Source organism: Colias croceus, chromosome 18 (assembly GCF_905220415.1).
Source record: "Colias croceus chromosome 18, ilColCroc2.1".
Taxonomy (NCBI): Eukaryota; Metazoa; Arthropoda; class Insecta; order Lepidoptera; family Pieridae; genus Colias; species Colias croceus.
In genome coordinates, this window is record NC_059554.1 from 2,290,843 (window position 1) to 2,309,285 (window position 18,443).

The window sequence follows — 18,443 nt, forward strand, 5'->3', positions numbered from 1 at the left end:
TTCCTTGACGATGTTATTGTTTGGATGTAATGTAACATTGGACTGGTTTACGGGATTGAAATGTGGAGTTTTATCTATAACTAGCTGTCCCCCGCGGTTTCACCCGCATTTCTCCGTTCCTGTTGGTCTTAGCGTGATGGTATATAGCCTAGCCTTCCTCGATAAATGGGCTATCTAACACCGAAAGAATTTTTCAAATCGGACCAGTAGTTTCCGAGATTAGCGCGTTCAAACAAACAATCAAACTCTTCAGCTTTATAATATTAGTATAGACTAGCTGTTCCCCGCGGTTTTACCCGCATTTCTCTGCTCCTGTTGGTCTGAGCGTGATGATATTATATAGTCTTATAGCCTTCCTCGATAAATGGGCTATCTAACACCGAAAGAAATTTCCCAATCGGACCAGTAGTTCCCGAGATTAGCGCGTTCAAACAAACAAACAAACAAACTCTTCAGCTTTATAATATTTGAAGAGCTATTTTGATAGGAGTGAATGATTACCGATTTACATTGCAGTAAACTAAAAGTAAAAACTGGTTAACTATAATAGGCAATAACTCGAACAATTAAAAAACAACAATAATTTTGATAGCATGGGAAAACTTTGCTTTTCTATAAATAACTAGCTTACCGCCCGCGGCTTCGCCCGCTTTGTCTAAAACCTAACAAATTATATATTAAAACCTTCCTCTTGAATCACTTTATCTATTAAAAAAACCGCATCAAAATCCGTTGCGTAGTTTTAAAGATTTAAGCATACAAAGGGACATAGGGACAGAGAAAGCGACTTTGTTTTAGACTGTGTAGTGATATGTATATTGTATAAGCTCGAATGTACACAGTATATTGTAGGAACCGCTTATTTAATTATCATCTACGTATTGAATTCCAATAAAACAATTTAAACGAAGCATTATTTCTTTTCCGAGATGTTTTTATTTTTGTACCAGGCTCGTCACAAAATTGTAAACAACGCATAGTAAACCTCTATTTGTCAAGTTAAGTAATATTTAATTTTCGCCTTTCATAACTAACCTTTGCAAATATGGAAGCTTATTGAGACCATGTTTACATATTAGCGGGTCCCTAGTGTGATGAATGTTGACATATGGGTACGTCACTTCGATGCCCGCGCAGAGTAACGAACACGTGTTTTATATTACGTTTATGGGATTAACGAAAATTAATAAGGTACATGTGTTGTTTGACGGATATTAATTTGATAAGTGTAAGTAAATAATAATTTGGGAAATTGTAGTCAAAGTGGTGGTAATAAAATCTGCGTATTTCTCGAAGTAATAAAACTTTGAACGTGACTCGAGAGACAATGAATAAGTAAATAATTAATATTTTTAATTAATTTATTTATAAGTATTTCATAAAATATAAAAATATGCCACATGCTGCGTTTTTAATTGGATTAAAATCGAAAGAGAAAGCTTCAAAGAGGTTTTTAATTCAGCTTATTGTGGGTTTTTTTTGCCGTATATTGTAAGTTGTAACGAAACTTGTGAATTTTGATTATAGCATTAGCGGGTTGCAAAGTCATAGTCATACTTTTCATCTCAGAGAAAATCGCTACTAAGCCCAGTAACTATACACAATATAATACAATATTTTTATCTCAAGCTCAATCTCTGTATCTAGTTAGTCTGTGGATGGTCAAACGCTATCCGTAGTTTTAGTCAGGCGTGTTTTCTTGTTTGTTCTTGTGTTAGCCGCTCGGCTAATGGCGTCGGCGTCGCCTTTGCTTTATAGTGGGGTATATGCGCACTGTGGTAAGCTAAACTCTAATGGGAGGGAGTTTTCTTATTCAATATCTTAATAGCTGTGTCCCTGTACATTTTTTCCGCTTTTTCTACATTCATAAGCTCCTTTCGTAGTGCTCATAGTGCATATAATATTATAGCCTATGATATTGACCTGTCGTCATTCGAATCACTACCTACCTAGTTTCTGGGATTAGCGCATTTACCCAGACAAACAAACTCTTTAGCTTTATAATTATCCTCCTCCTAAATGTATAATTATTAGACACACATAGTTTTAAGAATTTATGGGATAAATATAAAATCTGTTTTAAATCTAGGTCTAATTACAACCTACAAAATCACTTCAAAGTCACTTCAGTATCATCATATTAATTGTTACTTTCTGCCTTTAAAATAGTTAGACATTTTACTTAAAATACATAATAAACATACATAAATACATTTAACATAAAACCCTATAATACTACTATTTAATAATGTATAATTATTAAATGTCTACAATAGTACCACAGTGCGCATGCATCTTTCACATAGAACCAGTTGATCTCTTGTGCTAACTGCACGAGGCGGGTTACGCAAAGACTTTTTACTTTCGACCACCAACGGTTTATCGTATTTAAATATTTGTGGCCTTTAATGTTTTAACTTTGTAATATTGGTATAGCATTATGTAAGGTTTAAACAGGGCCTGAGTATAAATAAGTCAAAAGTACACAAATTTTGTAAATTATCGGATAAGAAATAAGAATGGTTTCAAAATTCAAAACTGTTCGCTGGTCGTTGCTTGAAACGTAAATGTTTGAACTTCAAAATAAAAATATTTTGATATTTTAGGTCCGCTTACTTACTTACTTACTATCTGGCGCGGTGACCCCAAAGTGGGTCTTGGCCTCCGACAGCAAGAGACGCCACTTATCCCGGCACGGAGCGATGTTTTCCCAATCTCTTCTGTTCAGTGCCACTAGATCGTTGGTTACTTGGTCTGCCCAGCGATACTTAGGGCGGCCGACTGGCCGGCGGCCTGAAGGACGTCCCAAGTAAGCCCGTTTAGCAGCACGATCATCTTCCATTCGTATTACGTGGCCTAACCATCGTAGCCTGTGCGCTTTCACCTCTCCTAAGATGTTCGGTTCGTCGAAAAGATTCTCTAACTCCTTATTTGTTCTCACTCTCCAACTGTCGCGTCGTCACCTGAGCGGATCGGGCCTAGTATTTTTCGGCCTAGTATTTATTTTTTATTTTTTTTTAGGTCCGCTAGTATTTTTAAATTTTTGTCAGAATGTTGTTTGGTTGTTAGATTAATTCAATGTTGTATTGCATGAAACTTAAATTATTTATTAAAAATAACATTAAGTAAGTGTCCACTAAGAAATAGCTATTTCATAGTGCACACTTCTCTATACAGTACCTATATATAGATATCGGTACCTACCTACTGTATAATGTACATAATATATATATACTATCTATAATAAACCTTCAATTATTGGGAAAATAATAGGTACAATAAACTAAGTGAACTAAATTATTAAAATATCAGCTAGGTACCTAGATTAATTACCCACAACATCTATAACCACAATCTCATCTAATAAGTTAACAAACTACAACATAATAAACACACTTGCAATCCCATTTCACGTTATAAACTTGTTAATTTAAAAGTTCATTTATTAGCAAGAACACTTCGCATGTAGGTACTCACTTTCATAATTAGTAGAGTTATATAATTTAGTGAAATGCACCGAGTAATCACGTCGCGATACCTATGCATTTTCTTAATTACTTCTTTCACACCTTGAGACCTTACAGCTTTTAGTAGTAAATATTCTCGTGTTTTTAGTTTATTAACAACCTTTTTAGTAAATAGTTATACCTAACTTAACTACATAATATATTACGTTCAATTTAAAGGTAGGTAGTCAAATTCCGACTTTAGTTTTTGTTTGTGAACTCTCTATTGTTTTATTTGTAAACTCACTATTAGGGATACAAATATTATCTACATTAAAATGCTGAATAATCTGCATTAATACAAATAAATAATAATAAGCATAAAGCAGATTATTAACCACCGAATAAAAAGTTAAAAACATTTTAACATAATCATAAACAAAGTTAAAAATTAACATAGACAACTCCAATAGCCATCAGCCATAGACAAAGCAACTCAGAACTAACACAAAAAGTCCAACAATAGTGTTGAAAAACTGTACCATGACTACCTGAATATTTCATTCGACCAATCACACATCGCGTCCTGTCAAGTGAGAATACTCGACACTCGTAGACTCGTAGTTCGGACTTCGGAGTTCGAAATTCGAATTTCGAATCATTCAGTTTTGAGCCGCCGAGGTGAGCGTACGTCCGTACGCTCCGTGAATAAGACGCGCGTTGTGAATTAGTGGAGTGTTCATAATATTATGTATTGTGTTGCTTGTGAAACGATATTCAAATGGTTCGGTGATAATCATGTTGTGGATGTTCCAATATATTGATACGACAAGTTAGTATAAGTTTTTTTTTTTTGTGTTTATACCAAGATATTTATTAGAAAACGATGCTGCGTTTTGGCCATAAAGTCATTTCTCTACTCTGTCATGAGTACATTGCTTGAGTTGGATGTTTGTAAAGGTAATAAATTACCTATAAAATAACAACAACCAATTAATATTTCGGTGTAACAATTAATAAGACATCTACGATATTCTCGTTATTATCCAAGAATATTGATAGAGCGTACTTTTCAATTTGAGTCACCTTTCTTTATTTTTATTGTATGTACCTACCTACCTAGCAATTATTTTAAGAATTTTAAAAATTACTTAAAATAAATTAAAAAGTTAAAAATAATTTAAGTAGGTAGGTAGGTAGGTCATATTATTATATTAAAGTTTCAGAACATAGGTATCTATATGTACCTATTAATTTTACAAAATTGTATTCCAACATGAAAATGTTTCACTGTATAGGTAAGTACTTAATACCTAATATGTCTATCTATTTACCTAATAATCTTCCGTTTATTCTATAGAAATATTTATACTAAATAATAATAATAATAAGAAATCCCAGAACTCTACACTAGATTCGTACATGTAAATTAATTTTCTTTAGATAGGTAGGTAGGTATCGAATAAAATAGTATTATTTTTACAAAATAACAGAAAATACAAATAAATCATCGAATGAATGATATGAATACGTCGGAAATACATTATGAACAATACACGGGCCGTTGTTTAGATCACTGAACCAAAATATATACAATAACGCTTTCGCTAGATATTTTAAAACTTTTTCGTTTTTCTATGAATATTAATTCTATGTAGATAGAATACACTCATAGGTAGGATACGTTTTATTTCTTAAGTATTTGTCAACGAGATTAAATAATGGGCAGATTTTAGGCTGATAATAATAATTAATCAATTATCCCAAAACATGGTAATTTCGCTGCTTATAAACTAAAGGGCCACATATAAAAAAAAAACAAAATCGTTTTTTATTAAAAAATAAAAGCAAAATAACCCGTATTGTGATATTACTTGAAAACATCCATCGAAATCGGTCACTTAATCACAAATTAATGCATGCGCCTCTTTGGCATTTTGACGTTCTGATGTGTAAGTTCAGAGCAAAGCGGCCATCTTTTTAGTTCCGTCCCGACTGCCAGCGTGAGTGCACGTTACTTCTGCGCTAAACGGCCACATATCGAAAAGGCGACAGATTTCATAGTGAATTTTGTATGCGATAGTGCCACATTTAGGATTGCGTCTGTTTAGCTTATAAAAAACAAGTAAGTAAACCTATTTTTTATTAGACAAAGGTGCCAGGTTTTGGAATGTGTCGTTATGGATTTTAAAATATGCTTTATATGATAAAATTTAAAGGACTAAGGTGGCACACTTTGGAATGTGTCGATTTAGAATTTAAAAAACTGTCTATTTTGTTACTTTTATTATAAACTTAAGAGCTATTTTTGTAAAAAGGCAGTTTTGCTTCAAATATTTGTTGCGTTCTCACGATTTTATTTTAAGAAAAAATGTTGTAATTAAAATAGGATTGATACAACTAGATATAATTATTTAAAAAAATATGTAGAAAATAATAAATTAATGTTATTTTATACATAATTTTTTTGGGCATCTTTCCAGCTATCTTATTTAACTGTTTAATCTTACTGTGTTCATTTACGTATTAATATTATTTCCACTTGCAGAATGAATAACAGAATACAAAGAATTATGAACATGGTTCTACCTGACACCAATAAACGCATACATCTTCGAAACGAAGAGCCAGATGGTGATGTACCTATCCCGGCAGAAAGCAAGAATTCACCTACCGATTTACAGAATCAAAGTTCTTTGTCCTTACACAGTTTTAATCCTATACCAACCGATTTAATCGATAATGAAGATTCTGATTCCATACCAGATAGTCAGATAGGTGTGGGTATTAATATTGATTCCTCATATTTTGATGATACAAGACGTGATGAGGGTACAAAATGGCAGAAAAAAGCTCATGTAATTGTCCCAGAGAGTAGCTCAGATTCAGATGATTCCAGCTCAGATTCAGATGATTCTAGTTCAAGTTCTAGCCGTGACTCATCTTCGAGCTCAGACAGTAAAGAAGATCCTTTTTCAGCAGACGATAGTGTAATAGATCCGGATTACCATTGCGACGTGTTTGAAGCTGAGTCAGACTCAGATAATGATTCACCAAGGTCAATAAAAAACTACAATATTTCACTGCCTGCAACTTCTGGAGCTTATAATATGGATGTATTAAGTTCAAGTAAGCCACATTGTTCAGTTAAGATTTGATTGAGATGTATTTTTTAAATAAGTTCAGTTGTTTAAGATGAAAATTAGTTCATAGGTAATTAATGAAATAATGTGTTTCATTTTTTTAGCAAATAATAATGAAGAATCACTGAGTTTTGGCTGTGATCAACAGCCAGGAGGCATCGAAACTATTCAAGCTAGAGTCGATATTCAGCCAGCCACTGTCGATATTCAGCTAGCCAGCACCGATACTCAGCCAGCTAGCATCGACACGCAGCCAGCTAGCGTCGATACTCAGCCAGCTAGCATCGACACGCAGCCAGCTAGCGTCGATACTCAGCCAGCTAGCATCGACACGCAGCCAGCTAGCGGCGATACTCAGCCAGCTAGCATCGACACGCAGCCAGCTAGCATCGACACCCAGCTAGACAGCGTCGAAGCACAATCTCCATTAGTCGATACACAATATCAGCACAGCTCTCGCAAAAGGAAGGCAAATCCAGAGTTATGGAAGAAAAATCAAGCAAAACTTCTAAGAAATAGTGGTAAGGCTTATACATCTTTGGCGAAATCAAAAAAATTTTTTGAAGCTAAGAAAATGGGACCGATTTGTGGTGAAAAATGTAAGCTCAAATGTTCTACTAAATTTAAAGAAGAAGAACGGTTGTCCATTTTTGAAGGGTTTTGGGCTACAGCTGATTTGCATATTCAGAGGCAATTTGTCAACGACCATATGACAAAAATTACCCCAAAGTATCGGTATGTCCGTGAGGGCAGTAATCGAAAAAATCTCAATCACGCTTATTATTTGCCCCACAACGAGACTCGCATTCAAGTGTGTAAAGTTTTATTTATGCATACTCTTGCAATTTCCGATAAATTTATTAGAACTGTTCAAAAGAAAAATTCCAGCCTCAGAATTCTGTCAAAAGAAAACCGAGGAAAACATGGCAACCACAATAAGACTGAAACTGATCTGATTGATGGCATTAAAGCACGTACATTAACTCAATCCCACGGATTGAGAGTCATTATTGTCGAGCTCAAACGAGACGTGAGTATATTGAAGGTGGGAAGAGCGTCGCTGCTTTACATAGAGATTATGTTGAAAGTTGTAAAAGCGAGGGACAACATTACGCTGCATACCAAATATATTATAATATCTTTAAAAAGGACTTTAATATCTCTTTTTGGCAGCCAAAAAAAGATCAATGTGAAGACTGTGTCGCCTTTGCTAATGCCGATGATAAAATATCACTACAACCTAAATATGACACACACCTAAAAGAGAAATCTCTCGCAAGATCTGAAAAGGATAAAGACAAAGCTAACGTTAGTGATACTTATATAGTTGCTGTCTATGATCTACAAGCGGTGATGCCATGTCCTCGAGGTGAAGTTTCGAGTTTCTATTACATCTCTAAAGTAAACTTACTAAATTTTACTATTACTGAGCTTGAGACTAAAAACACTTTATGTTTTGTATGGCATGAAGGAGAAGGAGCTCGAGGCGTTAACGAATTGGGCTCATGCGTTTTTATGTATTTAAAAAATTTGCACGATAATGCAGATAAAGCGTTTGATGTAGTCTTTTATAGTGACAACTGCTGTGGTCAGCAGAAGAACAAATTTATGTTGGCAATGTACCAACACGCTGTCCGTGTGTTTCCAAAACTTAGAAGTATAACACACAAATATTTGATCAAGGGCCACACCCAAAACGAGGGTGATTCGGTACATTCGGTGATTGGGAGGAATATTTCAAATGCATTGAAATCTTCGCCAATCTTTGTTCCAGATCAATACATAACCTTGATTAAAACAGCTAAGAAAACAGGCAAGCCTTATACCGTAAAAGAGCTAACACATGACTCTTTCTATGATTTAAAAGCTTTGGCTGTTGGTAACTACACAGATACAGAAGATAAAGAAAAAATTAGATGGGCTGACATAAAAGTTTTGAGAGTTGATCAAGAAAATCCAAATAAGTTTTTTTTTAAGACTTCTTATGAAGACAAAGACTTTAAATCTGTGTCCACATTGGCTAAAAGACAAACAAAGTCATACGCTGTAGCAACCCCAAAACTTAAAAAGTTGTATACACAAAAAATAAAAGTTCCTCACACTAAAACACAGGGTATTCTGAAATTAATAGAAAAAAATGTGATACCAAAGTATTACAAAGCTTTTTATTCTAATCTTTAGATATTTTATAGTTGCCTTTGTCGCAGACTGATTTTATTACTTATTATTATTGTTACTTATATTTAATAATGCCTTAGAAACATAAATGCTTTAAGTAAAAATGTTGATCTCTTATATTACAATATACTAGTTCTAGGTAATTAAAGTACAAAGGATTTTAAGCATATTTACTATGATTGTATAAAAACTTTTATAGTGTGTTACTTATTAGTATTGTTAATTAATGATGTAGAAGTTTCAGAGCAATTATTTTTGTTATTTACCCTATATAATATAATATGAGACGACAAAATACTATTTTTGTCATAAAAAATAGGTTTTTGATTTATTTTGAAGATTTATGTATGCAAGAGGAGTGCTTTTTTATGTTCTTTTTAAAACTTTTGAAGTTCGTATTAAAATACAAATTGTGTTATTTTTTTTTAAATAAAACATTTTTATTTTTTCTTATTGTGGCCTTTTTTATGAAATTTAAAATTTATTGAAAACAATATTTTCTAAACTAAAGGGCCATATTTGCTTCTAGTAAGCTTTGGTATATAGTTCCCACTACGTAAGAGGCAACGAAAGGTAGGAAATTAAAATACGCATCTAATGATATATAACACAAAATAATTGAACGAAGGACTGTGATAAAACTAACAAAACAATATTATTATTTTTTATATGTGCTCTCCTGACAAAAAATGGCATTTTTAGATATGGCACTTTAGTTTATAAGCAGCGATTTGTAATGTAGAGACTAGAGAGTAGAAGCTTCGTCAGCCTTTAAGTTTTACAGAAGTTAACGTCATAGGTAAGTGGTAACCTATTTAATAAAATGATTTCTTACACAAAACAAATTATTGGTACCTTGTTAGTTAGTAGGTATATATAAAACAGCTCGCTTCTTATAGCTAAGTACCTAGGTACTATTGTAGGAATTATCGCAAAACATAAGGATGAGTTTTATCAAAATTACCTTGAACAAAGCAGTAGCTACCTATAACTTACAACGCTGATCAATACGTTCCACAAGGAATAGATCACTTAATACAATAAAGTAATTGTATTATCGTATGCTTATTGGATTATACTGTGGCAATAACCTTGATACCGGTGTATTTACTTAATTCGAACATTCGGGAATAGATAAGAATTTTATGAGAGAAAATTATGACTACTTCTTCAAATGAAACATTGATGTTTTGTTATAGTAAATAAGTACTAAATACCTACAATAATATTCTCTATTAACACCTACTTACAAAATATTAAAAGAAACCGTGCATGGTTAACTCTACAAATTAATACCTAGGTACAAACTGAACATTACACGCAAAATATACAATAAGAAAACAAAATGTTGTTGAAGCGTAGTGTTAAACTATTAAAAAACTATTTAAATATAACGAACTAACTAAAGAATACATTAAATAAGAGTTAATAAATTTTATATGGTTTTCATGAATTGTATCACGAGAAATATGAACATTTCAATACATGCAACGCCATCTAGTTTCAAAGCGAGCAAAGTTTGTAAGAGAGACAACGTTATAGGAATTTTATTGTAAAAACTACAGTTTTTATTTATCATATATAGGTAATATATATCGTTGCAACTCTTGTAATAATTTATCGATAAAAAAATATTTGTATTCCTATAAATGCAACGCTGATCAACCTAATACTTAATAAATTAAAAAAAATAAGTAAGTACCAGGTAGGTAGGTACCTATTAAAGATTTAATTTTTTGTCTTCGGAATAAATTGACTTCGCAGTCGTCTGCGGACGCGGTTGTCTGCGGACGCGGTTCTACCGAATACCCGCGGCCCCGTCTATAAAGCGGCACGGCGGAACACAGTGGAGTTTAGTCGGTAGGTCCCTGCACTCAGCAGGGTGAGTCCGACATAACCCAGGGCTCTTTCCCCGAGTGCCCTGGGTATGCTTAAATGCATTCTCCACTATAAAAAAAAAAGGTATTTGCTTAAAATGTCACAGATAATAATTAATTTAATTGTACAATCGGTCAAATAAACTACAGGCGTGATTTCTCAAAAGCCGCCTACGTGATTGAGAGCTGTGCTTTCACTAAATAAAAGGTCGTTAAAAATGTCAAATCATTGAAAGAATTTTGCATTTGTAATATTTTAGTAGATAACTTTTTGTTATTTTTGTCAATTATTTCTCTAGTAAAATTTTGTAGGTACGTTCAGCTTTTAAGGCGTGAACCGATTTTAAATCTATATCTACTTATAGGTATTATAAAGCTGATGAGATTGTTTGTTTGAACGCGCTAATCTCAGAAACTGTCCTATTTGAAAAATTATTTCGGTGTTAGATAGCCTATTTATCGAGGCAGGCTATAAGGCCATAAGGCGTGAGATATATCATCACGCTAAGACCAACAGGATCGGAGCAATGCGGGTGAAACCGCGGGGAACAGCTAGTAGGTAATATTTCTATAAGAAAATTCCGCAATTTAAATAATTATACATATACGTATATTTTTAATTAGTTACTAATAAAAAGTTGATAATTTTTTATATCACAATACTACAAGTTTTTGTATACTAAATAGGTATTTACCTACCTACGTATAAAATTAGCCCTTACAAAGTTGAATCATAATATTTTACGCTTCAAGTAGTAGGTAACTTATAGTAACTTATCAATAAGTCAATAAGTACTTAAAGATAAGTTAAAATACCGTTTCAAGGTTCCCAACAACCGATTAAGTATTTATTGTGACTCTCGTATAGAAAAAAGTAACGTAATACATTTCATTTTTGTAGAGTACCTAAATAATATTGATCCACACATCACTACATAGTATAAAACAAAGTCGCTTTCTCTGTCCCTATGTCCCTTTGTATGCTTAAATCTTTAAAACTACGCAACGGATTTTGATGCGGTTCTTTTTAATAGATAGAGTGATTCAAGAGGAAGGTTTTAGTATATAATTAATTAGGTTTTCGATAAAGCGGGCGAAGCCGCGGGTGGTAAGCTAGTTTGAAATAAAAATTGGAATGTCAAGATTTTAAGTAGGTACCTATGGAATAGGTAAATCTCAGCTTGTCAAGAACCAAGAAATACATATTAAAGTGCTACTATCGCTATACATTAAGATCCAATACTCTATTTTATTCTAATTGGAAAGAACACCTTATTAGAACTACAATACTCACTCAGTATCCTACAAGAAATCCGCAGTATAAACTCAAACAATAGGACAATAAACAATATAACATTATCTCTATAAAAACAAACTTATGTAAAGACTGCATGATATGTCTATGTGCCAAATGCGACTATTTCAACAAACTAAGCAAACATTTTCCGGAAAAAATAAATATTTAATAGTTACAACAACGACCCAGAAACCGACAATCGTTTCAAATCCGCCTACAACATTGCATTTTTATAACCATATGTATATATCCACTTACTATACTGACTTATGACTATAATATGCCTGGTAGTTGGCAGACGGTATATCTTTGGAACTATACGTTTGTGAAATGAAATTAGGTTTATTACTGCGAGATTACGTTTTTATTTTATGATAAGACGTATTGTCTTTATGGCAGGTCATTTGGGTACGCTAATTTTACGGAATAATGAAAAATAGATTTTTAGTAAAGATTTGACTGATGAAATTGAATTTCATTTGAAACTGCTTTTGCTTGCTCTAACGTGTCTTATCGGAATTAAAAGATATGGTATTATGTTAATGAATGCGTGTGTGTACTGTGTAGGTATGTGTTTGTATTGAAAAAAATAGATCTTGTTCGGAATTGTGCTATGATTATTATTGATTTCAATTCTGTGTGTACGTAAGTTTATAAGCACAATGATAGAATATATAAAAAAAAAAAAAAAACTCACCACTGATTATAATCAGAATCACACTCAATTTTGTATTTTGACAAAGACAATTAGTTCTCCCAATTTTCTAATAAAACCTCAAACGCAACTAAGCCCCAATTGAATAATTGAAGGGTCAATGAACTCTCATTTGACAGCTGTCACAGAAGCATACAGATAGATAATAAATAAATAATTATAACAGCCCTTGACCACAGATACAATATTCATGGACATTCTTCGGCGAATACGATCTTAGTTACAATCAACCTCTGGCTTACCTCGGATTACGATTTCAAGAGGCATGACCGTTATCGGCTAGGGCTGGTATTTATTAGTTGGGTCGATCAACTTTTATTGGTCCGACGTGTACGGATCATGTCCCTGAAGGATAATTAATAAACATGAAATCATAAAGAGTTAAATTCGTTTTAATTATATTCCTTTTAATATTTTCTAGCATTATTGCGAACAATATTTTACTTGTTTTATTAATTTGTGCGTTGTTTCATGGTTGTCGAGGGACTAAATGCAATTTTCCAGTACTATCACATTTGTCCCCATGCCACAATGCGTTAACAAACTTCGCATCACGAACACATACTATCACGACCATAAATACCAAATACACTCCTTGTTTCAGTACATAATTATTGACATCCAAACATACAAACCATTTTTTTTTATTGGATATAATACGATTTTCAGGCATTTTACTTTTGTCCCCATAAATCACCTACATGACACAGGTCTCACAGACAACCGTAATTTAGTTATGAAACCAAAACACATATGGCGCGGTAGATTCCTAAACAACAAGCTAAACACAATAATTAACTGTCGGGCTCAAACGCCACTTTGATTTGTATAAAATCACGGCAACAGTCGTCCGAGCGTTGTTGGTGAGTGTGGGGTGGCTTTTTTGTCAGTCCGTCAGACAACTGTGATTAAAACGTAAGTACTTGATGCATTGTTATCAATTATACTACACGAGATGCGCTTTCGTCTATATTTTAGTGTGAGCTGAGATTAATATATAAAATAACAATAGTATTTGCTTGGCGGCTCAAAATTTAAAAAATGTCCCGCGGACAACCAGTCACTTGGTCAACCAAAGTGGTTGTACCATGGACAATTTGGTTGTCCCTAGGATAATAATTATATAAAACTTATACTTTAACAGTTAAATAGTTCATGTTTTGTTTATTACTCGGCTGTTTCGGGAACACATTTTTATTACGCGATTTTATGTCTAGTTTAATTGTAATTTTAACATTTCAAAAATCAAGACGCTACTACTACAACTAAGATGTCCCCATATGAAAATCACATTATACTTCATTCATTCAGTTTTATCGAGAATCAGTTCATTTTAATTAAGTAAAATCAATAATACGATACGTAACAACCTCGCCTTAATAGTTTTTTTGTAAAAAATATCACTATTTCCGCTTTACTGAAACTTTTTTATCTATGAAACATTATTTGGTTGTTCAAAAGACATCATTCGTTTCAATTTTAATAAAAATATTTCGTATTTTGGGTGTAAATAGAACAAATATCAAAATATTATTTATTATTTAATATTAGAAGAATTTGTTTTAATTCTTAAGGGAATTTAACATTAAAAAAGTACTATTGTGTAAGTTGTCCAAAGGACATTATTTCCCGTGAATAGATCTGTTCGTGAAGTTAAATCCACGAATGTATTTAATCAACATCACTGCTGCTTATATAATCTTAATCTACGAAGAATTATCTTCTAAATGAAATAGTAAAATGCTGAAAATTAAGTAAAAAAAAAAATACGAGAAAATTATGATCGGGACCTTTAAAAATTGATTGACCCAGTTATTTCTATTTATTATTTAGATGTAAATGTGTAGTCCTTCTTTTGAAAATAGCTATAGGTTGATGTTCTTTTGTGTGGAAATGGGAGGTTGAATATATAAGAATTAAACATTTTTATGATAAGGCGAATGTATTATCTAATCTTAGAATTACAAAAGCGAAGGAAGCAACGGGAATGAGCTTGTACCTACCGTAAAAAATAACAACTTCTTTGAGGATAAATTTGTAAAATTATAATATTACTTACCTAGAATTATTTAAAAAAATAAATGCCTATTTATATACGATAAGAATATGCTTAGCTTAAATATTTAACTATAGTAACTAGCAAACAAATATAAATTAAAATAATGTTCACAATTATTCACACGCTTTATATTTCACACAATAAAAATATGCATTACAATAAAACAAACGTTGAATTAAATCCAGCGCTAACCTGTCAAGTGCTCAATAAAAACAGAGTTGGCAACCCTAAATCGCTGGCAATAATTCACGTGAGAAAACCAACAGAATAGCTTCGTTAAGAGGTTCAAGGGCTCTCCAGCATTGTGCTGATGTCAGGTCCTTCGCGCCAAAATGCTAATGAGATGGGCCTATATGGCAACATTGATTTGTCATAGTGTGACAGTCGCCAATTGTGATATAGGCGGAGTTTTAACTGTTAGGATACTACTATGGATGTGTATAATAGAGCTGTTAAAACCATGATTGACATTGATATTTTCGGATTTTTGTGAAAATTAAGACTTTATTTCGTTTAATGTAAAATAATTAAAGTAATAATTAGCAAAAGGTATACCTACTGTTTTGGCCAATTAAAATGTTTGTGGAAACGTGTCATTCCATGCTAATTGATAGTATTTTTTAACTTTAAAAAAAGCGAATTTATTTACGAATAGCGGCTATTATGGAATTTATTATGAGTGTCAGTTAAATTATATTGCTTTATAATATTGTATTCTTTAAAAATAATTAATCATCCATCTCATTATAATAAAATGCTGTCACTGTAAAAACATAAAATTAATGGAAGACAACATCGAATTAATTTTGTTTTTCATGATGGTAATTAAGCATAAAAGTGTGATAATATTGTGGTTATTAATATTGTAGGTATATGATTTTATTAAAACTACAGAACAATTTATAAAGATGGTATAAAAATGGAAAATATGATTTAGTATCCTAAAAAAATATAGTAAAATATCTCCAAAACTCATTTCTATAAAAATTATAACGTTACAGTTTTTAGTAAGTGTACCTACCCTACCTAGAACCTAATTAACTTTTAATAAAGATAGACAACATAAAATGTGAACTTATTTTTAACTTGCTTCATACTGAAACTCCAGACTAGAGTAAACATTTTAGTCAAGCGACTGTTTGCTTGTCATCTCTGACAAGGGCGCCTTTTGACCCTTGAACTCACACACTTTCACCTTGTGAATATATTTTGTATCACTTTGGGGACACAACCGATCTATTTTAGCTTGAATTTTAAGCGTATTCACTCTTAGTTTACGAATAAATAAGTGGGTAGGCTGTATTGAAATATGAATTGATGGATATGTCTAAAACGTTAATTTAAAATTAAAGTAGCACGTCTATCAATTTATCTAACCACATCCTTCTCAAATTCTAAACAAGAAACAAAACTAAAAAAACAATTATTATTTTTTGAAAAACCAAACATCTGTCAATCAAAACGTAAGATTCCGTTAAACCTTGAGCAGCATTCGAAATAAAAAACATCGATATCATCCGTAGACTCGACATCACGATGGGAGCCGCTAGGAAACCAACCACTCAAATTGATGTGATAAAAAATAAATTAAAATAACTCGTGAGGCCAGATGATATCGACACTAACGCATCCATTGTGCTCTAAGACGTAGTAGTCTCTAATTGCGGCGTCTTTGTTATACAAAATGAGGTGTTACTCTCCTATTAAATCATAAGTGTTTCGATCTGAGACGAGAATTGTTACAGGCAATGTCAGATAGTAAATTGGTTGCCGTATCAATAGTTGTTTTATTAACTGTACCTTTAATTTCTCTCTTTGTTGCAGATAACGAGGAAATCCGCGTATGGAAAGGTATAAAGAAGGTCCAGATAGAGCGTCGCAGCACGCTTCTCGGACAAAGCGAAATGTGTGGAGAAATGTTACCAAGCATTTGCGAAATCCAGACATAGTCGAGGGAAAAGTTGAAAATGATCCATCGAATGTTAATCACGATACACCTGAAATTAAAACGAGACTTGGAACTATCGATGGAATTATAGCGACAGAAGACACTGTCGATGATGACTTCGATGAGGAAGTCAGAAAGAACGTATGGAGCGACGTCGACGATGAACTTTACATAGCCAACGTAATCAAACAAAGAACTTCAAATGAAGTGAAACGCGTCAAACGTGATACTAGTTATTCGAGTGTTAGTGGTTATAGTGAGGTTGTGAATAGTGATAAGTTAGATAAATTCGACATGTGGGAATTGGAGCCCACGGACTTAACGGAGTGTGACTGTCTTGGGCCACCTCCTGAATTCCTGTTGCCCCCACCGCCGAGACCGCCTTTCCTCCAGGCGGAATACTATTGTGGTGACGATCCCATACCTGATTTGGAGACGTGTGACTCGGAACCAGTAAGTTATTATCTTTTATTACATTAATTGTATTTGGGAAATTATAAGTCTAGCCACAAAATTATTTATCGCACACGTGATTAAACTTCTAATTTTATAACTAAGCAACGGGATAATGACATTGCCTCTAATAAACTAATTCGTCTTTTTTACAACGCCCACTAAATATTCTATAGGAAGCGTCAAGTAAAGATCATCAATTATTGTGACTGTCCTTCTTATTTATGCATTGCCACCTAATTTACTAACTCGGCCACGGATTTTACATCTCGTCACCATTTTACGTTTTACAGCTTCAACACAATGTCCTCAAAAAAATATAATTCAAGCTTCTACAGAAAGCATCATTTATTATAACTTAGCATGTAAAATAATACATCATATTCTTTTATCGTGAAAATAGCCACTGCATGATTTGGCGCGAGTACGCGAAACGACTGCGACCGGCCATTTGCACCAATCAGAGAGCGCCATTCGATTCATGTGACGACGAGTTGAGTTGTTCACGTGTAATTATTGTTTATTGTCGTTCGTGGCTCGTGCGTTCGTATTGCAATTGTTTTCGCTGAAGTTAAATTAAAGTTTTCGATGAGTATTAATTAGTTATGACGTCTAAAAGTGAAAATGAAGTACCACTGTACTGTTCTGACGAGGAATCACAAGAAGAAGGTCAGCTGTCGAAAAAAAAGCGAGGTGAATCTAAGAACTGGATATTTGTAAACAAATTTTCGTGTGTAAGTTTTGCCGAAGAAACCGTCAGTGCAGAAAAGACGTGGGCAGTACGCACTACACATTATTCCATAGAAGGAAAAAAACGTTTTTATAGATGCAACAAAGTACCACGTAAAGGAGTACAGTGTGCTGCAGAAATATATTTGCTATTTGAGGCGGATACAGAGGCAGTGTTACTTTATAGCACAGATCGCGAGCATAATCACGATTTTGTTAAGAATAGCTACCGTTATGGTATTTGCGATGAAACAAAATCTGAAATTAATAAACTGTATGACCTCCACCTAAAGCCGAAATCTATCTTGGAGAATTTGAAGAAAAATCCTGAACTTAAAATACCTACAAAACGGCAGCTTTATAACTATTTAGCAGATCGCCGGCGTATCAAATATGGACCATCCACAATTTCTTTAGGAGAGCTAGAAAAATGGATTTTTAATCATACAAATGTCCCTGACAACGAGAACGAAGTCTTTGTGATAGCCTATTATATTTTAGAAAGTGATCCACCTAGTTTTCGTATCGTATTATCTACTAAGAATTTGTTGAAACAATGTATTTCTGCGGACATTCTGCATGCAGATGCAACATATAA

The 18,443-nt window shown here is 33.1% G+C and overlaps 1 protein-coding gene across 2 annotated transcripts in view; it reads left to right on the forward strand.

The window, feature by feature from the left end:
- The window catches only part of LOC123699802, a 197,876-nt gene that overhangs the window by 153,089 nt on the left and 26,344 nt on the right, over positions 1-18,443 (forward strand). Inside the window, exons 1-2 of one of the 2 annotated variants that reach the window (XM_045646833.1) lie at positions 4,180-4,278; positions 16,540-17,116. In XM_045646833.1, coding sequence (XP_045502789.1) covers positions 16,559-17,116 — 558 coding nt within the window. In that variant the 5' untranslated portion in view covers positions 4,180-4,278; positions 16,540-16,558. Of the gene's footprint in view, positions 1-4,179; positions 4,279-16,539; positions 17,117-18,443 lie in introns of those variants that run through there. The other variant, XM_045646832.1, reaches the window with a different exon arrangement.